Source organism: Leptodactylus fuscus, chromosome 7 (assembly GCF_031893055.1).
Source record: "Leptodactylus fuscus isolate aLepFus1 chromosome 7, aLepFus1.hap2, whole genome shotgun sequence".
Classification (NCBI taxonomy): Eukaryota; Metazoa; Chordata; class Amphibia; order Anura; family Leptodactylidae; genus Leptodactylus; species Leptodactylus fuscus.
In genome coordinates, this window is record NC_134271.1 from 49,151,271 (window position 1) to 49,179,098 (window position 27,828).

General features: G+C 43.0%; 1 protein-coding gene across 1 annotated transcript; it reads right to left on the reverse strand.

The window, feature by feature from the left end:
- Positions 1–1,058: 1,058 nt before the first annotated feature.
- LOC142213532 (inactive hydroxysteroid dehydrogenase-like protein 1) lies at positions 1,059–27,316 on the reverse strand. The gene is made up of 5 exons (XM_075281896.1): positions 27,278–27,316; positions 22,276–22,531; positions 9,538–9,983; positions 4,648–4,875; positions 1,059–1,179 (listed from the first exon to the last, which is right to left on the reverse strand). Exons 1-5 carry the CDS (start codon positions 27,278–27,280, stop codon positions 1,066–1,068), a joined length of 1,047 nt encoding a protein of 348 aa, XP_075137997.1. The 5' UTR covers positions 27,281–27,316; the 3' UTR covers positions 1,059–1,065.
- Positions 27,317–27,828: the final 512 nt, after the last annotated feature.

Here is a 27,828-nt window from a genome sequence, read left to right on the forward strand (position 1 = left end):
CCCACATACCCAGCTCCACCCACAGACACGCCCGCCCCAACCACAAGCCCGCCCAGTTCCGCCTATAGGTCTGCCCTGTCCCGCCCCCGCCCTAGTAGATCTTTTGCCTTGTTCAGCTAATAAAGTAGCTCACACGCTGAAAAATTGTGAGCACCCCTGCCCTATAGTCTATATTTTATATATTGGGATATGGTCATATGATCTCCCATTATATAATATATACTTTTTTTTTCAACCACACTGACTTTAAGTCATACACTATTAGGGGACTGGGTAGCGAGAGCTCTCATATCAACACTCCTATATGCTTGCAGGATTACTTAGACATTCAAGAAGAAGATAGTCCATATCTTTACTTGATCTGTAGCTTTGAAACAGTGTGCGGTGGGTCATATAGGAAGCAGCATCATGTTACCATGAATACCCGTCATGCACACATGGACCAATAGGAGATTGGATGAGGAGGACAGGACAGTAATCCACATCCCTTAACCATGATGTCATGCTGGTTGTGGTTAAGCTAAGCAGTGGGGGATAACTTATACAGGTTTGGAGTAGGACCACAGACAGTGGCATATTGTGAAAGTATCGGCTCCCACCATCAACGCATTAGGAACTGCAGTTTTAACTGCATTATTGAGGCGCTCAATAATACTGAGCGAGGGTGAAATGTGTTGAGAAGGGAGTTAATGTTTAATGGATAGCTAATATTAGTTCTATGGAGTGGACTATAGAAAGTGATGCTTGAGAGGAATAAATACTTCATTGACAGTACACCTTAGTTTTATGAAGTAGACTTTAGAAAGCAGATGCGTCTGAGCTTAGGGATACAAATATTAGTATGTCCCAAGAAATATTTCTTATAAGCCTTGAGACATCTAAGAGACATATAGTATATAATGAAGGCTGAGATATGCTTAGGTGTTAATTTTATTTATTATCTGACTCATTCTACATTATGCAGTGAATTTATTCTCTGTATTGGGATTAACACGGTAAGAATAAAATGTGATAAACGTTTTATAAGTTGATAACAGATGATGCAGAATATCCTTGGAAGATGATCTACTTTTCTTTGCAGTGTTGTGCTTTGGATAAGTAATCTGTTCTGCACTTTCTGTTAATATACATCCACATACGCACCCAAAGGTATTCTGGCATCCGGAAGAATATAGACATCTAAAATGAGAATTTAAGTCCATACAATAATGTAAATTATCATATAATTGAAATATAATGTATTACTTCTACGTCATATTTTGATTTAATCTGCTCTTTCACTACCACATGAACTTAGCCCTGTAAAGACATATCCACAGTCAAGAAATGTCTCCTCCATATCCTTATACCTAGGAATTTTCTGGACATGTAAAGTGAGCCGTGAGCACACCTGGCAGGTGTAGGCAGAAGTACTATGGGGTTTGCTGGCTCTTTATATACAGAAGAACAGGGAGCAATTGACATCTTGTGGTATAATGTTATTACATCAGATAATATCCTGGTTTGGCTAAAAGTAGATCTGGCCCAAACTAAAACCTAAAATAAATGAGAAAAAGGGTTCACGAGCAGGTAGTTTGCACCAAATAGTTCTTAAAGCACTCAGTTCTGTTGTGGCAGTGTCCTAGTTTATAACTGTCAGAGATTTCCTACTGACTGGTACAGTGCCAAGTAACTGGTGCAAGGCCAATGTGGTGCTTATTTTCTAAAAGGGCTCCAAGTCTTCTCCAGGTAATTAGTCTGGTAAATTTAACATCTGACAAAGAAGCATAGCACAAAAAAAAAAAAAAAACTGGACTAAACAAAGTAGCTTAATAAAAAAAATCTTATTCCACAAGTGCAAAAACAGCCCTGAATATAGACGTATGCCTGTGACCGCCTCGGGTTCCAGTCCAAAAACAGGGTAGCCGTGACTGAAAGCCTGTGCTTCAACATGCTTCGCAACAGGTACAAAACCAATCAGCAACATGCTCCCGCCACCATCTGTTATTTTTGTGCTTGAAATTAAATTTTGTACTTTTCTATAAGCTGCATGTCTTGCCTTACACTTTTTTTTTTTGGTTTCTAGTAAATTTAATATCCATTTATAGGGGAAACTGAGGGGACCCTAAAAGGGAGTCTATCAGCATTAAATTGGTTACAAACATAATCCCAGTGTCTTGTAGAGGGGATTGCACAGTTTCAAAATGTCTCTTATTGAGCTGTGTGGCTTTTCCAGGAAAATGGGTTTCCATTTTAACAGAGGGATATTTGGAAACCGTAAAATCACCTCTACAAGGTAATGGGGATAGGTTTATAATGACTTTACTGCTGACACTCCAATTAACTCCTTCCCAACACTGACTTTTTTTCATATTTTACTCCCCATCTTACAAATGCCATTGCCTTTTTTATTTCTTATTTACAGATTGATGTGAGGGCTTATTTTGTAGAGGACAAATTGCACTTCATAAATAGTACCACTTAATATTCCATATGATGTACTGTGATGCTAGAAAAAAAAAACATAATTGGGTGGGAAAAGAGAAAATGAAATTTGCACCATTTTCTTATGGGTTTAGTTTATACGACATTCATTGTGTGGTAATAATGCCGTGTACTTATATTTGGGGTTGAGCCGATCTTGACATTTCAGGATCAATTTTTAAAATCCGATTTCCGATCATTTTCTAGCCGATCGCGAAATTTGCTTGATCGGGATCCGATCTTTCCTGATCGCTCAACCCTATTAATGATATATACATGAATATGGTTGAGCTGATCTTGAAATAACCTCTGACTTCGATCCCTCCGGAATTCCAATCGCGATTGTGAAATTTACTCGATCACCGATTGGAATCCAATCTTTTCCGATCCCGATCACTCAACCCTACTTATATTTTTTGGGGTTATTTTCCAATAACCTTTTTATTTTTATGTGGCACAAGATGTAATTTTTACTTGGCATTTTACCATTTTGGGGAATGTCTTACATGTTACTCTTTATAAAATTTAGCGAAATTGCAAAAAATGGCATTTTTTAATGGTTTTATTTAAATTGGGGGGTTTTTTAGATGTAGTAAGGGTATGTTGACACAGTTTTTTGCAGGCAAATTTTGAATCCGCCTCAAAGTTCGCCTGAAAAAAAAAATACTTCCCAGTCATTTCAATGGGAGTCAGTAGCATTTTTTTTCCCCTAGTGGATTTTTTTTCAGCTAGCAGAAAAAGTGACATGACCGATCTTCAGGCAAATTCCACTTTCAAAAACCCATTGAAGTCAATGGGAGGCAGAAAAACCGCTAGCATGTTTTTGAAGCAGGTTTTTGACCACATCAAAAACCACTAATGGGTCAGAAACGCTATGCTAAAGCGCTGCAAAAACAACTGCGACATGAATGCATTGCGGTTCTTCCCACAGCGCTTTGAAGAGAGAGTTCAGTTTTCCTCTGCGGACTTTCTCTTACTATTATATCTACGGGAAAGACGCCGACGTTTCCGTAGATATAATTGATATGCTGCAATTTTCAAAACTGCAACAGTTTTAGAAATGACAGTGTCTGATCTGTGATTTTTTTTTTTTTCTCCGCACAATAAGCATGGGATTCACAGAATCCATCCACTTTGCAAGTACTGTAAAATGCCGCAATTTTTTTTACCGTGGGCAAACCACTGCGTTTTCGGCCCATGGGGCCCCGGCCTTAAAGCAAAATTTCCAGGTACAGTGTGCTTGAGCAAAAAAAAAAAAAAAGTGAAGAAAAAGCCTCAAAGTGCAACAAAAAAAAGTATCATGTAAAACACAGCGTTAAAGTTTCCTAATTCCTGAAGCAGATTTTTTTCAGCTTTTTGTGTGAACATACCATAATAAAAGGGGTTGATTTGAAATTTTAGTTAAAATATGCTTGATAACAGATGAGTGCTGTAATGCACTGTAAAAGCCTTACTGTGTTCCACCTTAAACACACAGGTATGAGTAATGATCAGCAGTATACTCTGAATACAATGGCTAATGAGCCACTAATTTCTTTACCCGCTATTGAACGTATTTAAAAAGGTGTTACAGCAGCTGAATTGAGGTATTAGTGGATGATAATTCACTGTTTTTGCTGTAAAAGGCTTGTTGTGTTCCACCTTGAACACACAGGTATGAGTAATGAGCAGCAGTATAGCAGTGAGTGCTGCAATATGCATTAAGGTCTTTCTGTTAATGATGCTGCAACCACCCCAAATTCTTCTTTGAGTTCCTCCCTATACTTTCCCTTCACTTGCAATCCTCTTTCCCTGAATTTGTATCCATTTCTAACACTGTCCCTAGCTCCTGCTAATGTCTGTCCCAGCAGTAAGAGTGATGTGAAATGACTGTACCTAAAATGGCTGCTTGTTTTTATAGGGCTGTGACATCACAGGGGCGGCTGGCTGCTGATTAGCTGCACACTTGGCAATGTGGGTGATCCCGTGTTCTCAGAGTTCCCTGCCCCTTCTAACATGTGCAGTAGCCATTTTAATAAAAAAATGTGATTTGATGCATCGAAGCATGAGGAAATCCGTATTCTTGGCAAATCGAAGATCGAATTCCACTTCTGCAGAATCGATTTGCTCATCTCTATTTACAATGATGTGCTGCTAATACCTCTGTGTTCCTTATTGTTCGTACATCTAGTTTCCCATATTTACCTGCATGCAATGAGACCAGTGGCCTGCAGTTCTCTGCGATACTCCAATTGTCCTTACAGCACCGTGAGCATACTCTTTCGGCCCTAGTACCAACAAGTTTTTTTTGGTCAAGACCTCAGCGTAGCCTACCATCTTTGTGACCACGAAAAAAGGAATCAGGCTCTGTATAAATATTCCCTGGGATGCATATTCGTATTGCAAAGCTCTAGTGAAACTATCCAGAAATGCCTGTAAGATAAGAAAGGACAAACGTATAATTGAATATATAAGAAAATATCATGCATCCTGAAAAAAAGTTTCCAAAACATAAAACTAAAATGATGAAGTTACTAAATACCACGGTTTCATTTACCCACGACATTTATAGTTTATACAGCTGCGATTGGTGTCTGCATCGATCACAGCTGTCAGCAGTGGGTGCTGACTGTGTTATACAGCTGACATCCTCCATATGTGGACAGGACTCCGCTCCAGAGCCCTCTCCTTACATACCTAATCACATATATTTAAACTCTTCAAGGGAAGATCAGTGGAAGAAGAAAAATATAACTTGGGCAATCTCTTTAACATCAATGGTGAAATCTGTCCAGTACAGCAGCATCTACTGATAATGTAATTGGATGTAACAAAATGTGGGTTAAAAACGTACATCAAACTCCTTTACACCACAGATATATCCATAGCTTTATTTACTAGGCATACTACTTTAGGCACAGGGGCTGCGTAAGTCCTCAGTCTATCAAATGGGTTGTACTTTTTGTTCATGATAATATAATATACATATAGTTTTAATTGTGCAATTATACAATAACATAACACTATAAATATTAAAGAGGACCCTTCATGTGAATTCAGCCCACTGTCAACTTTCCTGTTATGTGCCCCAGGGCAAGAGATATTGGTGTGGCATGGCTTGAACATGGCGGTGTGAGGACGCATATCAGAATAGCTCTCTGGTACCCTAGCAGTTTCACCTTGTCCCACCGTGTTTTTACTCACTTTTACCAAGTTTCCAGCAATGGTGAGACGCATAGGCCGAAAAAAGTCCTCTTCTGCTACCCTAGAGCCACAGATGGCCCGGTACTTGATGGCTGCGGCCTCTCCTCCTGCAGGACGCTGTATTTCCAAGATGGCGCCGGCGCGCGCTGAAGCAGCTCCACAAGCACAGCCGTTGGTGACGGGGTCCTCCTGCATTACAGCCTCTGTCTCCTCTCCGGTCCTACAGTCGGCTCCGCCCCTCCAGGCCTCCGTTGGTCCAAGCGCTGAGCCGACAGGTCTGATGCCTGCTGTGATCTCCCTGGCCCCTCTACATGGTGCTCGCTCCGGTGAGTCGGCTTCCTCCCCTCCCCCCTCAGCTCCGGAGCTTGTCAAGGTCCCAGCAGTGCCCCTGCAGCGTCTGTCTCCCTCCCTCTCCTGCTATGAAGAGCTGCCTGGCTCCCAGAATGTATCTCCTCTCCCTCCTGAGTCCCTGCTGCCCTCCTCTGCTGCTGCTAGCCTGTCTCATCCACATAGGCAGCACAGCCTGCTATCCCACCTGGTGCTTGCTGATACAGGAGCAGAGACTTCCATTGCTAGTATACCTCTTCCTGCTGCTCACTCTTCTGTACCTCCTGAAGCTGTGTCAGCTGCCCCTCCTGGGGAGAAAGTTATGCCACCACATCACCGACATCAGAGGTATGCATCAGTGACCTCTACCTCTGTGGCTCCATTGCTTGACTCCTCTGCCATGGGCCCTGATTCCTCCTTAGCCCCTGCTGCCCTGCACGCCTCACCTCTCTCTGACTTTTCTGATTCTTCGCAGCAGGACGCCCATTCGCCACTGCACCGTTCTAAGCGTCCTAAACTGTCAGACATACGGCTGCTTCTCCATGCTTTGCCCACTAAAAGGGACTTAGAGGCCCTGGTCCGCAGGGTTGATGAACGGCAGGAAAGGATTGTGGCGGAATTTAAAACTGAGATCCAGTTGTTGTCGTCGCAGGTTACTGCACAGCAACAGGTGACGTCTGACCTGGACCACCGCCTGGCTAAGGTGGAGCAATCCCTGGCTTCCCAACACTTGCTCAATCGCCATGTCTTATTGCAAGTAGATGATCAGGAGAACAGAGGGCGCAGAAATAATATTAAGCTGAGGGGCATTCCAGACTCTGTTCAAACTGCTGAGCTCCGTGAGGTCGCAACTGCTGTCTTCAATACTGTGCTGGGCCGATCACGGGACACCGAGATTAACATCGACTGGATTAATCGTGTCTTGGGCATGCGTAAAACGCCGGCTTCGGGACCGAGAGATGTCCTCTGCAGAGTTCACTTCTATAGGGAGAAGGAGGACATTTTGCAAGCTGCCTGGCGTTGTGGTCAGGTTTCCTTCCAGAATTTTTTGGTACAACTTCTTCCTGACGTCTCTCGCCGCACCCTGGTCATGCGACACCTCCTTAAGCCTGTCTTGCAAGTGATCCAGAATGCTGGGGCTACTTACAGATGGGGCCATCCCTTCCACCTCCAAGTCCGCCGTAATAGCACTGTGTTCGCTCTTCATTCCCCTGACCAGGCCGCTGCTTTGGCCCAATTCCTGGACTTGCCTGCTCTCCATCTTCCAGACTGGTTGGACTAGACTCTCCCTGAGGTCGACACCACTGCGAGTTACTCCTCCTCTTCTCGGCCCCATTGGCAGCGCCGGGCTGCTGATTCCTTGCAGGCGGCACCGTAGGGTTCCCCTGTGGGGTTTTTTTTTCTTCTCTGTGACTGTCCTCCGTTGATAAGGCCTTCGGTTGTATTCTCCATCTCTGTGACTGCCCTATGATGATAGTTCTGCTTATTGCCTTCGGTTGATTTGCTCACCGTTCTGTTTGCCTCTCCTGTTTATACCTTGTGATCTAAGTGTCTTGCCCTGCCGGCGGTGGTTGCAGGCTCCATCCTGTGGTTGCCTCTGGCAGTGTTCTTTTTTTTTTTTGCCACCCCCCCCCCTCCCCGGAGGGGTTAGATGCGTTCGGCAGCTCTCCGAGCGTATACTGCGGTGTGCCTTGGAGTCCTGCATTAGTGGGTTTTCCCACTGTTTGGTGTTTTCCGTGCCCGGACTAGCTGGTCCTGGTCTGTTACCCTGTCCGAGATTAGCTTGGTTTGGGTTTTCTGATATTGTTTCTTGGCTTTGCGTTCCCCCTTCTCTTTTCTTTTTTGTTTGCCTCTCCCATTGATGTTTGTCTAGTTCCCCGATGTTTGTCATGTTCCTTCTTCTTTTCTTACCCTTTCTTTGTCCTTTTTCTCCTCCCTCCCTCCATTCCCCCTTGCTCCCGCTGCCGTCCTTGGAACCTGCGGCCTTTGCTCACTTTCACGTCCATGGTCTCAGCTCTCCGGTGCAGTGTCCTTTACTCTATTACTATGGGATGGGTGATTCCTTGTGATTCTAGACCCACATTTTAGGGAAGGTTCGGCCGTCATCCTATCGTTCTCTAGATCTCTTGCTTCGTATCTTGGCTGCTGCCCTGACTTTTCTTTCTGGAGGTCCGGTATGTGGCTTCTTTGCCCTTCCACCTGATAGTGTAGCGTGGCCTTCCTGGATGCTTTGGGTTGTTTACTGTTTCTCCTGTCGCTTTTCCTCATTCCCATCCCGAGTTCTCCTAGTTATCTGCGCGAGAGGTCTGTATAGACTATAGTCTCCCATGGTTTCTCTTTTAGGGTACCCTCCGCTGTTGCGGCCTGGTTGGACCCTTGATGCCAGTTGGTTGCTTGGTCGGTGCTCGGAGCTGCCCCCCAATCCCTTCCTTCCCTTTTTTCCTTTACCTCTTTCTCCCTTCTCCCCTTCTCCTAATCCGGTTTTTATCCCTGTTTCTGCCTGCCATGTTTACCCTTGTGAGCTATCTTTTGTGTGTTAGGTTTTTATTTGTATGTTTTGCTGTTTAGGGCTGCTGTGCCTTAGCCGTGTTGTTTACCTGTTTTGTTTCACCTCCTCTATGTCGATTTATAAATAAAGAATTTATAAAAAAAAAAAAAAAAAAGACACTCCCCCTCTGACAGTACAGGGCTATGGATAGTCCTGTCGGAGGGGCATTCCTCACAGCCCAGCTAGACTCTCAGGAACGCCCTACTGACAGTGAAAAGATATCAGTAACAACACCTATATCTCCTGCCCCATGGCAAATAATGGGGAAGCTGACAGTGCGCTGAATTCAGCACATTGTCGGCTTTCTAGCGATACATAAAGCCACATATGCTCAAGGGCATAAAAGGCCCTCTTCAATGCATTATTGTATTTATATGTTGTATTATTGGAATTAATCCAAAAAAATTTAAGCAATGGAGCAGTGTAATGCTCCTATAAAATTCCATAAGTGCTCAATGTATGCGAACTGTAATAAATAATAGCACTATTGCCCAAATGATATGTCATACCATACACAAATAATGACTCCATAGAGAGTACAACAAATACCATTATGTAGTGAATAAATAACATAACATGAAACTCGTTATATTTTAACAGTGAAATAAAATTACACAATCCTGTTAATACATTAACAAATAAACTAAATTGGATAAATGTAGAAATGCTCCAGGCCGAGTTAAATAAACATAGACATTGCGGTGCCCCTGTTCTTAAGGCTGGGACCTCAAGTGATGTAAACACCGCAGTTTGGCTGCGGCAGCATCCTCAGCATTTTACAGTCAATGCAAAGTGTTTGGGATTGGAGCGAATCCAAACTATACATTGTGGAAAAATATGTGCAGCGAATATGCAGCATGTCAATTATTCCTACAGAAAGGCCAGCGGTTTCCCTGTAGGTATAATGGAAGCAGAAAGTCTGTAGAGGTTCCACTTTACTTACTGTGAAAAGCACAGTGGTCCTCTACGTGGGGCCTTAGCCTAACAGAGACATTTTAAATGCAGTTTAAAGTTACCTTAGAAGAAGCATACACTGCCACCATGGGTACAGGATTAGCACATGTTGCAGAGCCAACGTTGATTATGGCTCCCCTCTTCCGTTGTAACATACCAGGAAGCACTATATGTACCATCATTACCGCAGCAGCAATGTTTACATTGATGATCTCCAGACTTTTTTCCTCTGGTATTTCAGTGAAGCAGGCTGGATAGTCATTAAGCACTCCTGCATTGTTCACCAGAATTCCAACATCTACATCTTTCAGACCTTCCTTAATGGATGGGAAGACCTCTGGGCCTTTGCTAAGATCAGCAACTATGAAACGAGTCTTCACTCCATAAGATGCAGAAATTGACTCAGACACGGCTTGGAGCTTTTCAATGCTGCGGCCTAACAAGATGATGTTCACGCCATGACTGGCCAGCTCTTCAGCATAGGCTTTGCCAATACCATCTGAGCCTCCTAAAGTAAAAGAAAAAAACTCATTCTGACTGTAACATAAGATAAAATGGTCTCAACAGAGGTGGTTCTATTAAAGAATATGGCACAGACAAAATACAAAGGCCCCATACACATCGGTATAGACCTGTCTTGTAAAGATCAGTTCTGTGGTGCACTTTTTTTTTTTTTTTATGTAGATTGTGAGCCCCACATAGAGCTCACAATGCACATTGTTCCCTATCAGTATATCTTTGGAATATGGGATGGAAATCCATGCAAACACGGGGAGAACATACAAACTCCTTGCAGATGGTTTTATGCCCTTGGCGGGATTTGAACACCAGGACTCCAGCGCTGCAAGGCTGCAGTGCTAACCACTGAGCCACCATGTGGCACCGTTTCTGTGGTGCACTTTGACTGCTATTGGTCCATACACTATTAGAATAATCACAAAATCAGTTGTTAAAAACTTAATTATATATTGAATAAATTCCACATTGCAATACAAAGTAACTCACCTGTGTCACTAAATGCTACAGTGCAGCACAAAACACCTCCCAGTCGCCCTAATACCAGAGTGTACAAATGAACCCCTCAGCAGGTCTAATAGAGATGGGTGAACCTGTCAAGATTTGATTTGGTGTTCTTGACGAACAAGTTCTGTAGTAACCACAATTGATATTGGCTTAGAACATAATGTAAAATAATCTTATTGCTCCTAAGAACCTTTTTCTTCAATTGATTAGCTCTATAAGGGAGCCTTCACATGATGTAACGCTGCACTCATTCTGATCGTAAAAACACGTTCAGAATGAGTATGTAAAAAGCAGCTCCCATTGACTTGAATGGGAGCTGGCATACGTGCACTCCCCATTGAAATCAATGGGAGGCTTTTTTCCCTATGCTTTCAATGTATTACGCACGTAATACATTGAAAGCATAGGGAAAAAAGCCTCCCATTGATTTCAATGGGGAGCGCACGCATGTCGGCTCCCATTCAAGTCAATGGGAGCTGCTCATTCTGAACGTGTTTTTACGATCAGAATGAGTGCAGCGTTACATCGTGTGAAAGCGCCCTTAGGCAAAGACATTTGAAATTATTTCAAAATAAATGTGACATGCAGTGGCGTAACTACCGCGGAGGCAGCAGCCACAGGGCCCGGGCCATTAGGGGGCCCGGTGACAGCTGCTACCGCTGCGTTTTTTTTTTTTTTTTTAATAGGCTGTTACGGGCCCTATTCACTTGCCGATCCTGGCTGGGCCAGGATCGATAAGTGACACCGCTGGCCCCACAAATACGATCATTATACTCGGGGATCTTTGCAGACCCCCCCTCCCCCCCGAATATAATGATCGGTGGACCGGGAGATAGGAGAACCATAAAAACACTGTTACTTACCTCTCCACGATCCTGGCCTCCTTCCTTACGTCCTTTCTGACATCTCTGATGTTACATTAACCCGGCCTGCGTCCCGGGTCATGTGACGTCTGACATCCTTGCAGAAGGACCGCAGCAGAGGCCGACAGCGTAGGAGCCAGGGGACAGGTAAGTAACAGTAATTTTTTTATGTTTTTATTCCCCGATTATTATACTCTGGGGTCTGAAAAGGGTAACCCCATAAAAACATCCCAATTTTAGAAACTACACCCCTCACAGAATTCATCAAGGGGTATAGTGAGCATTTTGACCCTACAACTGTTTCAGATATTTTACTAACATTGGGATGTGTAAGTGAAAAAAGTTTTCATTTTCACCAGGGGTTAAAGAAGAAAAAGTCCCCCACAGTTTAACCAATTTCTCCTGAACACGGCAATACCCCATATGTGGTCATAATCTGCTGTATGGGTACATGGCGGGGCTTGGAACGGAAGGAGCACTATTTTGCTGGAATAGTTTTTAGGTGCCATTTCACATTTGCAGAGCCCCTAGAGTACTAATACCGTGGAAACCCCCTAAAAGTGACCCTATTTTGGAAACTACACCCCTCATAGAATTTATTAAGGGGTAGAGTGAGCATTTTGACCCTACAGCTGTTTCATAGATTTTATTAATATTGGGACATCAAAATGAAAAATTACTTTTTCTTCCAATGAACTGTCAATTTAGCCCCAAATTTTTCATTTTCACAAGAGGATAAAGAAGAAAAAGCACTCAAAAGTTTGTTACACAATTTCTCCTGAACACAGCAATACCCCATTTGTGGCCATAATCTGCTGTATAAGTACATGGTGGGGCTCAGAATGGGAACAGCGCTGTTTGGCTTTAGGAGGGAAGATGTGGCTGGAATAGTTTTCAGGTGCCATGTCGCACTTGCAGAGCCCCTAAAGTATCAATACAATGGAAACCCCTCAAAAGTGACCCCATTTTAGAAACTACACCAGTCAAGGAATGAATCAAGGGGTATTATCATTTTGAGCCTAAAAATGCTTCCCAAAAAAATTAATGTACAAAATGAAAATTTTAATTTTCAAAGAAATGCGCCATTTCGGTGCCCAATACGTTGCACCCACTTTGTGTTATCAGAGACCTGCACTCCTAAAACTATTAAGTGGGCCATTCCGAGGGGTCAAAAAATTATATATGTAGATGTAAACTGCTGCTTGAGCACACAGCAGGACTCAGAAGGGAAGGTGCACTGCACTTTTTAGTTTTTGGAGTACAGATTTAGAGGGACGCCATGTTGTTTTTGCAGAGCCCTGGAGGTACCAGTAAACTTGAATTCCCCAAGAAGTGACCCCAGTTTGTAGGGCAATTTAGGGTCTCTTCAAACGTAACATGGTGTAGTGAGCATTAGTTTCCCTGCACACGACCAAGTGTGCTGTCCAAGGAGAGTTCTGATGATCCGTTCTATGGAATATAGAGTATGTCCTATTCAACTTCATGACAAAATATATATATATATGAATCGGGGATGGAAGTCACTCTGCTCTGTTAAAACAAATGGTACCAATAATGGATGTAAGCATATACTGCTAAATGTCTGTGTGCTAGCCATTTGTTTCACGTACAACTAGTCTCAATACCTGTTGACTGACATGAGCCATTCTCCTCCAGCAGTCTCTAATTAACCGGTTAAGGACCGCCGTACGTAAATTTATGGCCTGCGGTCCAGGTACCTAAAGACCGGACTATTGTAAAAATACGTCCTGTCTTTAGGTACCTATTTCGCGGGGGGAGGGGTGCGGGGAGGACGACTGGACGTTTTAACCCTCACGGCGCGATCGAAAGGCATCCGCCGACAATTGAAGCTGATCGGCACCCCCCGCGGCGAGATCGGAGGGTGCCGATAGCAGTAAAAGGTAGTCTGGGGTCTGGCCAGTGACCCCAGACTGCCCGGAGCCCCCACATACCTGGGGATCCTGCCAGGACCTTCTGATGTCAGGCTGTGCGTCTACACAGCCTGACATCCTGCTACGGAATGCCATGTGGGACACCTGCAGGCTGTGTCTCACATGGCATTCTATATCAGCAAAGTATTGCTGATTGAAGTGTCCTAAATGGACACATGAAAAAGTAAAAAAAAATGTAAAAAAAATAAAATGAAGTGTATGAAAAAAATTAATAAAGTTATAAAGCCCAAAAATCCCTTTTTCTCAATAGAAAATGAATTATATAAAAAAAGAACTAAAAAGTAATAAAAACAATGCATATTTGGTATTGTCGCGTCCGTAACAATCTGTACAATAAAACTGAAATAATATTTAATGTACACGGCGAACGCCGGAAAAAAAAAAACGGAAAAAACTCGCCGGAAGTAATGATTTTTCGCCATCTCACCATACAAAATATGCTATAAAAAGTGATCAAAAAGTCATATGCATCCGACAACAGTACCAATAAAAAGCGCAGGTTGTCCCGCAAAAAATAAGCCCTCAACCAACTCTGTCAACCGAAAAATAAAAATGTTACGCCTCTTAGAAGATGCGATGCAAAAAACATTGATTTATGTCCCCAAATGTGTTTTTCCTCTGCAGAACTAGTAACACATAAAAAAATACTATAAATGAGGTATCGCCGTAACCGTACCGACCCGCAGAATAAAGGGAACATGTTACTTATACTGTACGCTGCATGGCGCAAAATTAAAAAAGTAAAACTCAATGCCAGGATTGATTTTTTTTTTTTAAATCCAGCAAAAAAGGGTTAATAAAATGTATTCAATAAGATGTAGACACCCAAAAATGGTGTCATTACGAAATGCATCTCATCCCGCAAAGAATAAGCCCTTATATGGCCGCGTCACCAGAAACATAAAGAAAATATAGCATCTCACAATGTGAAGACAAAAACCCTCAAAAATCGCCAAATTATTAGAACACAACTGGGTGCGTCATGTAGGGAATATATAAGCTGTGTGAGCGGATATCAGGGGACACCCCAGATTTACAGCTTATGAGGGAACAGACACCAGAAGTGACCCCTAAAGTGACCCCCAGAGTGACTCCCCCAATCATAGGAGCTACGGGGACATAGTAGGGAATTTGGTGTTTGCAATGTCCTCCGCACAGCTTATACATTCCCTCTTCGCCATCCGCTGTGCAGTCACGTCCGGGATACTAATACTCACTACACCCCCTGATAAATTCTTTGAGGGGTGCAGTTTTCAAAATGGGGTCACTCCTGGTACCCCATGGAATCCACTTTTCTGGTACCTTACAGGCTCTACAAACATGACATAGCGTCCAGATACCAAACATCTGAATCTGTACTCCAAAAGCCGCATAGCGCTCCTTCCCTTCTGCACCCTGCTGTACGTCCAAACTGCAGTTTATGACACATGTATGACACATGTATGACACTGGTGTACCCCCGGATAACGGACATAATGTCATATGTGGGTATAAACTGATACTAGGGCACAGCCGGACACAGAAGGGAAGAAGGGTCATTTGGTTTTTGGAGCACAGACGGTTTGGTTTTTGGATGCCATGACACTTTTGTAGAGCTGAAACGCCAGTAATTTGGAATCCCCTGATAAATTACCTTATTTTGGAAACTACACCCCTGAAGGATTTATCCAGGGGTACAGACAGCATTTTTAACCCCCAAGTGTTGCTATAACTTTATATATATAACTATAACTGTAGTGGATTGTGAGAGGTGAAAATGACCATTTTTCCAGGAATACGTCCTTTCAGTGCGTAATATGTTGTGTCCACCTTGTATCAGAGATGAACGCTCTAAAAGCTGTTGTGCCTGGGATACCCGTTTAACAGTTTTTGGAGTGTCTCTGCTGACATAAGTTGGGCACAACATGTTGCACACTGAAATGGCAAATCTGTAAAATTTTAATTTTTAACTTCTCTATCAGTTGCGATTTCATTTCTGGAAACTAAATAAATGCAACACTCAAGGGTTAAAAATTCTCGCTACACCACTTGATAAATCCCATCAGTGGGGTAGTGTCCAAAATAGGGTGACATGTCTGCGGATTCCACTTTATTGGCAATTCAGGGGCTTTGCAAAAGTGGCAAAAAAAACCAAACTGTGCTCCAAAAACCAAAATAGCGCTCCTTCCCTTCTGTCCCCGGTTGTGCCCAAACAGCCGATTCTACCCACATATGGCATTAAGTACGTTATCCGGGGTACACCAGTGTCATACATGTGGGCATACACTGCTATTTGGGTACCCAGCAGGGTGCAGATGTGAAGGAGCAATATGTGCTTTTGGAGTGCAGATTTAGATTCTTCGTTTTTGGACACCACGTCACATTTGCAGAGACTCTAAAATTGCCCCTACAAAATGGGGTCACTTCTTGGTGAATTCCAGTTTACTGGAACCTCCAGGGCTCTGCAAAAACATCATGGCGCCCAGAGGGTCCCTCTAAATCTGTATCCCAAAAGCTAAAACGCACAGTGGTCCTTCCCTTCTGAGCCCTGCTGTGTGCCCAAGCAGCAGTTTACACCCACATATATAATTTTTTGACCCCCGGGATGGCCCACTTAATAGTTTTAGGAGTGCAGGTCTCTGACAACACAAAGTGGGTGCAACGTATTGGGCACCGAAATGGCATATTTTTAAAAATTTCAATTTTCATTTTGTACATTAATTTTTGGGAAGCATTTTAGGCTCAAAATGATAATACCCCTTGATACATTCCTTGACAGGTGTAGTTTCTAAAATGGGGTCACTTTTGAGGGGTTTCCATTGTATTGATACTTTAGGGGCTCTGCAAATGCGACATGGCACCTGAAAACTATTCCAGCAACATCTGCCCTCCAAAATCCAAATAGCGCTCTTTCCATTCTGAGCCCCAGCATGTACCCATACAGCAGATTTTGGCCACATATGGGGTATTGCCGTGTTCAGAAGAAATTGTGTAACAAACTGTGGGGGGCTTTTAATTCTTAAACTATTTGCAAAATTAAAACTATGGCGCTAAATGGACGATTTATTGGGAAAAAAAGTAATTTTTCATTTTCACGTCCCAATGTTAATAAAATCTGTGAAACACCTGTGAGGCCAAAATACTCACTCTACCCCTAGACAAATTCTATGAGGGGTGTAGTTTCCAAAATGGGGTCACTTATAGGGGGTTTCCACTGTATTGGTACTTTAGGGGCTCTGCAAATGCGACATGGGACCTGAAAAATATTCAAGCAAAATCTGCCCTCCAAAAGCCAAATAGCCCTCTTTCCATTATGAGCCCCGCCATGTTCCCATACAGCTGATTATGACCACATATGGGGCATTTCTGTGTTCAGCAGAATTTGTGTAACGAACTTTATGGAGCTTTTTCTCCTTTATCCTCTTGTGAAAATTAAAAATTTGGGGCTAAATTGACAGTTTGTTGGAAAAAAAGTAATTTTTCATTTTCATGGCCCAATGTTAATAAAATCTGTGAAACAGCTGTAGGGTCAAAATGCTCACTCTACCCTTTAATATGTTCTGTGGGGGGTATAGTTTCCCAAATGGGGTCACTTTTAGGGGGTTTCCACTGTATTGGTACTCTAGGGGCTCTGCTAATGCGACATGGCACCTAAAATTATTCCAGCAAAATCTGCCATCCAAAAGCCAAATAGCGCTCCTTCCATTCTGAGCCCCGCCATGTTCCCATACAGCAGATTATAGCCACATATGGGGTATTGCCGTGTTCAGGAGAAATTGTTTAACAAACTGTGGGGGGCTTTTACTCCTTTAACCCCTTGTGAAAATGAAAACTTTGGAGATAAAGTGACATTTTAGTAATTTTTCATTTACACATCCCAATGTTAGTAAAATCTGTGAAACAACTGTAGGGTCTAAATGCTGACTATACCCCTTGATGAATTCTGTGAGGGGTGTGGATTCTAAAATGGGGTCACTTTTGGGGGGTTTCCATTGTTTTGGTACTCTAGGGTCTCTGCAAATAAGGCATGGCGCTGAAAATTATTCCAGCAAAATCTGCTGTTCAAACACCCAGTGTCGCTCCTTCCCTTCCATGCACTGCCGTGTGCCCAAAAATCAGTTTACACCCACATGTGGGGTATTTCTGTGCATGGGAGAAATTGCACAATAAACTGTCAGATGCATTTTCTCCTTCAACCCTTTGTGAATGTGTTAATTTTGGGTCTAAATGAATGTATTAGTGAAAAAAAATGAAATGTCTAAATTTCACTGCCATATTATTTTTATTCTTATGAAATGCTTAAAGGGTTAACAAACATCCCAAATGCTGTTTTGAATAATTTGAGGGGTGCAGTTTTGAAAATGGGGTAATTTATGGGGGTTTCTATTATACAGGCCTTTATAATTACTTTCAGAACTGAAGTGGTCCCTAAAAAATTGGTTTGGAGAATTTTCTTGTAAATCTGGAAAATTGCTGTTACACTTGTAAGCCTTGTGACGTCCAAAATAAATTAAAAGACAATCAAAAGATGATGCCAATATAAAGCAGAGATATGGGAGATAATATTTATTCATGTATTTGGATGGTATGACTATCCGCCTGAAAAGCAGAGAATTTCACATTTTGAAAATTGCAATTTTTTTCAAATTTCCATCAAATTTCCTAGTTTTTTTTATAAATAAATGCAAAAATATTGATTAGTGTTTACCACTAACATGAAGTATAATGTGTTACGAGAAAACCATCTCAAATTCATTTGTGTAAGTTAAAGCGTCTCAAAGTTATTGCCATTTAAAGTGACACATGTCAGTTTTGAAAAAAGAGGCCTGGTCTTTAACATACTTTTGGGCCTGGTCCTTAACCGGTTAAAACATGGGAAAAATGGGCTCAGGAAGAGAGACATGGCCACAGCACTGAACTGGCCTTGGTCACTAGGTACTGCTGTGCTGTCTGCTGTTTCAGAATTGGTCTTGTTTTGCTGAAATCTTTAACAGTATGGTGAGTGTGCTGACTCCTTCTTCCTGGTGTCCCAAAATAAGAGGAGGAGGCGGCAGCAATGGCTATTATAGTTGATGAACAGCCCAATGGCACTTCATTGGATCCCTGCTGTATCTTTGTGTGCCACTGATTTCACTAAAGAAGTTTCTATATAAATTCTCTATATATTTGCAAGAATAAAATGGTGGCATGTTTTAATGGATTATAGCATTCTTCCTTAGATCCTTTGCTTGTAGGGAAGGATATGCCATCTCAGAGGCACCACAATGAGTGCCTAAGGATCCATGGCATAGAATGGTTGGAACTTGTTGTGCTATCATACTACCTCTGAATGCTGGTTTGTGGGGTACATAAGGCATAACAGTCCAACCCGGTGGTGTGTACATAGAATGGATTTGTTCAGTGAGTAAGTAAAATGTTTACAATGAAGCTGTTACCAAGTTTATGCTGACATAAGGGGCGAGGGCAGAGACCCTGATCTCGACTCTGGATCACTTAGTGAAGAAGATGTTCTGTTTAATATATATAAAAAAGACCTGTTTTTAGCTGCAGTAGGACCCAGGGTCGGACTGGGGTGTCTAGGGCCCACCAGTGGAATTGTTTCTAGGGGCCCACCGCCAGGACCCTGCAGATCAGCGGTACCAAAACACGACGTCTAAAGGTAATAACATGTCGGGAGCCATGCTGCTCACCCACTATACCATGTGCACTACCTAAATGTATTGCTACACCTTGTATGGCAAGTGAACAGCGCGGCTACTATTCCCTGTAGCTGCTTGGTCCTGGAAAAGGCTGATCTGCAGAGGTCCTGGCTGTTGTATTATCGTAGATATAATATTGATGGCTTATCCTAAGGACAGACCATCAATATTAGAAAGATCAATAAATCCTTTAGAGCTAGTTCACACGGAGATACATGAACTCTGCGTGTGAACATTCTGTCGCAGATGCCAGGCATCGCGTTGTGGCATTCCGCTCCGGATTAGACCCAAATGAATGGGCCGGAGCCTCGTGCCGCAGATGCTGAGATTGATTCAGCTGCGGAATCTGCGGCAAGATAGGGCAGCTCGCTTCTTTTTTCTGCTACTAGCTAGCGGAAAAAAGAAGCGAGCAGCTCCCATTGAAGTCATTGGAAGTCATTTTTGGCAGTGGATTTTGAGGCGGATTCCACCTCAAAATCCGCTGCCAACTTCCCCGTGTGAACTAGCCCTTAAAATGGTTGTCCAGGAATTGAAGCAACTCATGTCCCGGGTGGGAAGTGTAAAATAAAAAACAAATAAATAAAAAAGCATACTCATCTGTCCCTGACGCTCCGTTAGTGTCCATTCGGTCTCGTGCTGGCGTCTCCTTGCTGGGAGTCCTGCACCTCATTTGATCGCTGAGACTAGGTAGGTGAAGAATTTCCAGAAATGAGACCGTGAGACCGAACAGACACAGGCAGGGGACAACGGTGTGCTGGGGACAGGTGAGTATACTTTTTTTATTATTATTATTATTATTTTTACACCTCTACTGCATGTATTTTTCTGCAATGTGTGGATGGGATTGCACACACTATATACCTACACACTCAGGCCTGGTTCACATCTGCGTTCAGTAATCCATTTGGGGAGTCCGCATGGTGGCCCCCGAACAGACTACTGAACGCATTAGCAAGCGGTGTGCTGTGAAAGCACATGGACCCCATAGATTAAAATGGAGTCCGTGTGCTTTCCATGCAGTGTCCACACGGAACATGCGGACAGAAAAGTACTTCATGATCTACTTTCCTGTCCACATGTTCCGTACAGAGACCGTGCGGAAAGCACACGGACTCCATTTTAATCTATGGGGGCACACAGTATTATCCCCCATAATGGTCCCTGCACACCGTATTATGTCCCTTAGTGGCCCCTGCACACAGCATTATCCCCCTTAGTGGCCCCTGCACACAGCATTATCCCCCATAATGGCCCCTGCACACAGTATTATGTCCCTTAGTGGCCCCTGCACACAGTATTATCCCCCTTAGTGGCCCCTGCACACAGTATTATCCCCCTTAGTGGCCCCTGCACACAGTATTATCCCCCATAGTGGCCCCTGCACACAGTATTATGTCCCTTAGTGGCCCCTGCACACAGTATTATCCCCCTTAGTGGCCCCTGCACACAGTATTATCCCCCATAGTGGCCCCTGCACACAGTATTATCCCCCATAGTGGCCCCTGCACACAGTATTATCCCCCATAGTGGCCCCTGCACACAGTATTATCCCCCTTAGTGTCCCCTGCACACAGTATTATCCCCCATAGTGGCCCCTGCACACAGTATTATCCCCCATAGTGGCTCCTGCACACAGTATTATCCCCCATAGTGGCCCCTGCACACAGTATTATCCCCCATAGTGGCCCCTGCACACAGTATTATCCCCGATACTGGCCCCTGCACACAGTATTATCCCCCATAGTGGCCCCTGCACACAGTATTATGTCCCACAGTGGACACCCATAAACAATTATTATACTCTATATATCTTTTCAGACCCCAGAGTATAATAATCAGAGACCCCGACTCCAACGCTGTCTTCTCCGCTGCCGTCCTTCTAAAATGAGGTCAGACGTCACATGACCCGGGATGCAGGCCGGGTTCATGTGACGTCAGAAAGGAGGCCTGGCAGGATTGTGGAGAGGTAAGTAACACTGTTTGTTATGTTCCCTTACCTCTCCCGATCCACCGATCATTATACTCGGGGGTCTGCAAAGACCCCCGAGTATAATGATGGTATTTGTGGGGCCCACAGTGTCACTTACCAATCCCAGCCCAGCCAGAATCGGCAAGTGAATAGGGTCCGTAACAGCCTATTTTAAAAAACAAAAAATGCAGCAGTAGCGGCTGTCACCGGGCCCCCTAATGGCCCGGGCCCTGTGGCAGCCGCCTCCGCTGCCTCTATGGTAGTTACGCCCCTGATATCATATATATACGTATATGAATGTATGAATACTATATATACTCACATATATACATACATACACTCACCCATAAACATTATTGTAGTATACTGTATACATACCTGTATACATACCTGTATACAAACATACAGTACTCACACAATATACAACACACATACAGTACATAAATGTACACATATATACATATTAAATAGACAGATTTTACCAAAATGATATACTTACATTTTCCAGAAGAGCACAGCATTGCATGAGACAGCTCCTGTCTTCCCCACACGATCCGATGTGAGAAATGACTCACTGTGAGGGGGGAGGGGGAGGGAAGCAGGAAGTGCGGGCAGCACAGCAGGTCCTCACAGGAGAGCAGCAGGTCAGTGAGAGGATTACGAGCAGCCATTATAGCTGATGCTGAAGCTGCACATGCTGTCCTCCGATATATACTTTCCCTATATACCGGGAAGACAGCATGTAGAGCTTCAGCATCAGCTAATGGAGGCCCGTGTGTGCTGAGGCAAATGCAGATGCATTGGTCAGGTGCTCGATTGGTGGCCCCGACCAATGTATCTGCATTAGTAAAATGAGGATTTAACAGTCGGGGCCTGGGGCCTACCGGGGGATTCCCCGATTCCCCGGTGGGCCAGTACGACCCTGGTAGGACCCAAATGCTGAAGTCCTCAAAGTGCACATGCAGTGAAATCCTTGTATTTATAAGCTGCCAGCTTCCCTTCCCAGTCACCATTGATTTTCAATATAGGAAAAGAATCTGTCAATCAGTTGAGGAAGGGACATGATAGTCTTCTGCTCAAGAATATGAGGACTCAAAGTCCCACTGCAGCTAATAAAGAAGTAATAAGAATAAAATTGCCTGTTACCATTCAGTGCCCTCAGATGTGGCAGCATAAATCTAATGACAGACTCCCTTTAACACTTTATATACATTGAAACTCTCTGTGATGAAATTATTATTGATAAATTCAAATATTCACATAAATATAGTAATGAATACAATGTAAAGATATGTTCCATACCAATCTCACTTACCAGTGACTACTGCCCACTCTCCATATTTCAGTATAGTGTTGGTATTACTGAAAAGACGAGAAAAGACTTGATGTTTTATGAAGCTGAAACATCCAGTTAGCAGATTTAGACCTTTCCGCACTGTGTAGCAGGCTCCTATTACAGCCAGAATGTCCAAATGACTGTGATAGGATTGTGAAACCTCTCTGGTTAACGACAAGGTGATGTCTTTCATGATATTTGCCAGCTTTGCACTATCAAAGTTGTGTGCAAACATCTATAAATAACAGAACAAACTAGAATTACATTCAATATATGTCACATACATCTTAGCAACTAGAATGATTTATTTTACCGCCCACTTGCCAAATGTGTGCCCATGGTTAAATGCTCAGATTGACCAATACTATTAAAGTTTCTTACCCCAGTATAAAGATGTTTGCATTTACATGCCTAAACTAGCCATACACATTAGACAACCATTCAGCCAACAGCTATTGAATATATACAAAAAGTGAAAAACATGGCCCGCACATCCCAACTTTATACATTGATCTAGTGCTTCACAGCAAACTTTACAATACCGAACATGAGGTTCTTAGTATACATATTGATCAATGTACATAAGCCCACTAGCCACTTCACGGCGACCTCTTTATAGTGGGTCCCTACTCTACTGGGCGCGGCGCAGCACAGCGACCGCCACAACCACAACACAGCACCCGCAGGGTGAGCGACCCAGTGGTCTGGCAACACCCCTGCCACCAGACCAAGCCCCCAGGCTCTGGGCCATGCCGCCCCACGGGCATAGCACCACAGGAGCAGCAGACACCATGCAGCACCGCACCCTGTGAACAGATCTCAAAAATTCACCTTACCATATTGCTCCAGTCAGAGGACTGAGAGCTAGTAGGTGTGTCCCTTTTTGCAGTCTCCTGCTAATTAAAAACACCTGGGCAAAATGGGGGAGTGCTGGTACCAAGGCAAAAAACGAAAAAAATGGTGAAGGAAGAAACTTACCATATGTGTACAAAAAGAGAAAAACATGTCCCGCACATCCCAACCTTATACATTGATCTAGTGCTTCTCAGGGCTCGTTCACATCTGCGCCGGCACTCCGTACTTGAGGTTTCCGTTTCCTGACTAAAACAGAGGCAGGAGACGGAAACCTGCAGGAGGCTTTCTCGCCCATTCATTTGAATGGGTGAGAAAGCTGTCCTGCCGTGAGCGGCGGTGAGCGTTTTGCGCTCTCCGCCGCAAAACCGGGTTTTATAATCCGGACACAGAGTCGGACATGCAGTACTCTGTGTCCGGATAAAAAAATCCAGTTTCGCGGCGGAGAGCCTAAAACGCTCACCGCCGCTCACGGCCGGACCCGGTCTATGGTTTCCGTCTTCTGGCATGCAGAAGACGGAAACCATAGAACGGAGACCCTGAACGCAGGTGTGAACCTAGCGTCAGCAAATTTTACAATACTGAACATGAGGTTCTTAGTATACATATTGATGAATGTGCAATAGTATACATATTGATTAATGTGCATAAGACCACTAGCCACTTCACGGCTTGGTCTGGTGGCAGGGGTGTTGCCAGACCACTGAGCGCTGTGTTGCGGTTGTGGCGGTCGCTGTGCAGCGCCGCGCCCAGTAGAGTAGGGACCCACTATAAAGAGGTCGCCGTGAAGTGGCTAGTGGGATTATGCACATTGATCAATATGTATACGAAGAACCTCATGTTCGGTATTCTAAAATTTGCTGAGAAGCACAAGATCAATGTATAAGGTTGGGATGTGCGGGCCATGTTTTTCTCTTTTTGTAGCTATTGAATGTAGATTTCAAGCTTTATTAGGCTCTGTGTTACATCTGCACCTGTTTGAACTTCTGCACCATCCACTCGCATGCTGTGGCACATTAGGCATGTTCAGTTTTGATTCCTTGTTTAGGGTTCTTCTTGTGTTGTCTGAACACTGTCCTATTCCCTCACCTTGGTAATTGATTTATCCCCACACCTATCTCCTTCACCTTGGTTTCCCTTTGTTCCTCTAATAGTTAATCTTAGCCTGGCCTGTGTGATTGACAGCCTATCTTCCTATCAGGTCTGGGGTGGGTTCTTCCTTCCTATTTATTGTTTGCTCACATTCACATTTGTAGTTGCTATTGCCTTGTTCTTGCTGATTTGTTACCTGTACTCATATTATTGACCTCTGGCTTTACCTTTGACTATTTTCTTGGATTTCGTTTCTGTACCGCACTGCATGACTGTTACCGAACCTTTGGCTAGCTGACTTCTCTTTTGTTGTTGTTTGTCTTGTCTGCATTCTGTGTCATCCCCTATATTTAGGTAGGGTTTTGCTGACCAGTTGTCACCTGTCATTTAGGACAGTACAACCAAGTAGGAAGGGACAGGTGGGGGTTCAGCTTAGGGCTCACTGTCTTGTCGTGCCCCTCTTCCCAGGGTTCACCAGCTGCTACTGGGGCATTGCTCCTCTAGCAATTTGCCTTACACTCTGCTAACACTTATGTAAGGATGTGAAATAATAAATCATCAGTAACTAACTTTGGTCAGTAGGTGGCTGCAAATTGATAAACTGCCCATAGGGAATTAATGTGATTAATTCTTATGAGTGTAAATATTGTTCTACGTTGCAAAGTCTGATTACAAGTAATTACTGGGACATTTTGGACTCCTACAAGCCTGACAATGTGCTGGGATTGCAGTTTTGATGCCTTGCACTGGAAATAGGCAACTGCGTCATCACTTAGCAGAAAACAAGCAGAAAATGAGTGTTTTGTGAAGAAGGGTCCTGTGCTGTGGCAGCCAGATCTGTGCAGAGAGTGAAGGCTATGTGCTGGATGGAGGACTGAGCTGTGTGAATTGCTGGAGAAGCTGACATGCTAACTGTGGACTGAGTCTAGGGACACAGTGATGGTGGTGCTAGTTTAGGGACTGAGTCTGGACACCCTGAAGCTCAGAAGGTAAAGTAGACCACATGAGAGAAAGGCCTCAAGGACTTGTAAGTATGGCTTGACCGCGTCTACGTCTTGCACGTGGTGATATTTAAGGGACTCTTATGCTGATAATGTATCATCAGAGAAATTGGGCTGTTTGTTAAATGGAGAGTTGGAGCAAAGGCTATAACTGTACTTTTAAATGAAGACCATTTACTTTACTTAGCTGCTTTTTTCTTGCAATAATACAAATTCTAACAGTCTATTCAGTAGGCTTCCAGGCTGTGTAAGGGCTATTTGACCAAGAAGGAGAATGATGGGGTGCTATGCCAGATGACCTGGCCTGCACAATCATCAGACCGGAACCCAATCGAGATGGTTTGGGGTGAGCTGGACCACAGAGTGAAGGCAAAAGGGCCAACAATTGCTAAGCATCTCTGGGAACTCCTTCAAGACTGTTGGAAGACCATTTCAGGTGACAACCTCTTGAAACTAATCAAGAGAATGCCAAGAGTGTGCAAAGCAGTAATCAAAGCAAAAGGTGGCTGCTATGAAGAACCTAGAATATAAGACATATTTTCAGTTGTTTCACACTTTTTTTTAATTAAGTATATAATTCCACATGTGTTACTTCATAGTTTTGATGTCTTCAGTGTGAATCTACAATTTTCATAGTCATGAAAATACAGAAAACTCTGAATATGAAGGTGCCTCCAAACTTTTGCTCTGTACTGTATATATTGTAGATATCCACAGCTAGAAGAAGACAATAAAGATATGAGACCTTATCAGACCAGTGTGCCAATAATCATTTCTCCTTAGGAAGCTTGTTTACAATAATTGCCAGCCTGTGTGGCAACCACATGCAGTGCCCAAGAACAGTTTAATTCTGCAGATAAGACTGCTCTATAACTGTCTCACCTGTATAAGGGTGCATTCACATGGAGGAAAATGGAGCTCAATTTGGTGTGTAATTTCAGCGCTGAAAAAAAAGACTCCCATTGACTTCAATGGGTACCATTTTCCTCCGTGTGAATGCACCGTAATAATGCAATTACTGGGTGCTTTGAGCATGGATGGGGCTTTGGTTGTGCTTGACTTTGGCTATTTCTGGTTCTCGCAAAGGGCAGCTGATTGCATCATTTACCCAGTATAAAAAATGCAGCTTATTGGGAAGACATTGCCCTATGTATGTATACAGTGAAGTGAGGCCGAATCAGTGAAGAATGGTTGCAGTACCGACCATTCCTTCCCCATTCACTTTGCATCAGCCTTTGTAATCACGGCAATGGGTACCAATTAACATATTTCTCTACAATCCAGTGTAATAGGATCCTTATGGGCCCCAATGCAAAATCTGTAATGCTGCCCCTGTCTACATTGTGTCATTTTGAATAGTGGTATATCTTATGTAGCAGAGGGTCCTTTAGGCCCCCTCCAGATCCTAGGACTGATAGCGGCTGATGCCGCTGCACTCCCTATAGCTATGCACACTAGAAAGTCATAATGGAACATAAAAATTATATGATACCTCTCTACAGTACAGAATAGGGATATGGACATAGCAGAAATTACTGTGAACTGCAAAATTATTATTACGGTCACATCAATCTTTATAAGCATCTCCAGCTTCAACATTAGTAAGAATTTCTCTACTTTTACAGCCCGTCTAGGAATTTACAGACACTTTGGTCACTTTGCCTGCATCAGTTAGCTCCAGGCAAACAACTTTATTAGTCACATAATCCAAAGATCACAAAGTAATTCTTAGAACTTTTAGCATGCTTTTAATACAATACATATAACAGTACAACCCCAGCATGAAATCAACTAACCTAACAATTATACACATATATATATATATATATATATATATATATATATATATATATATACACACACACACATATATATACACACACACATATATATACACACACACATATATATACACACACACACATATATATACACACACACACATATATATATATATATATATATATATATATATATAATAACTTTAAGGATTATTGTACACTACAATAACAAATCACAGATATAATCATATTTACCATTCTTCAATCTTTTTCTTCAAAATTGTGTTATTTTCTTTTTGCCTTCCTTCATCAATTTGACCTTGGATACTCTTTATATACAGTATTAATATTTAATAATTCACTATAATGTGCCCTGTCCTGATTGGTGATCTCATGGGTGTAGTAAACATTTTATGAAGGAATATGTTTAAACATGCAAGTAAGACAACATAGAAATCTATCAGCATTCTAATCTGACACTAATAGATGTGATGTAACAAATAGAGGAGATCTATGCCATGATCCAGTGTGACTTTTGTGCCCACGCTTCATTTTCTAGATTTACCCTGATAGGAGGGCAGCAGCGATAGAATATCAACAAACTCTTTTATCCAAATTCTTTCTTTAACAACAGTGCTTAAATGAAAACCCAATGGGGATAAGTCACAACTAATCACTTCTTTAACATTGGTCTCACTAACAACAATACCTTTATCTATCAATGGAACATCAATAACAGAAGAAACATTAGAAACAGGGGAAAAAACTAGAATCTTTGCTTGGTAGTTTAACCCAAGCACCAGCTA

Excerpts from the sequence above, each read along its gene's own strand:
- LOC142213532 (XM_075281896.1), bottom strand. Across the intron at positions 9,984-22,275 it reads AGAGTGGGCAGTAGTCACTG|GAGGCTCAGATGGTATTGGC; the intron begins GTAAGTGAGATT and ends CTTTTACTTTAG. Across the intron at positions 1,180-4,647 it reads ACTGGTCTCATTGCATGCAG|ATGTCTATATTCTTCCGGAT; the intron begins GTAAATATGGGA and ends TTCTCATTTTAG.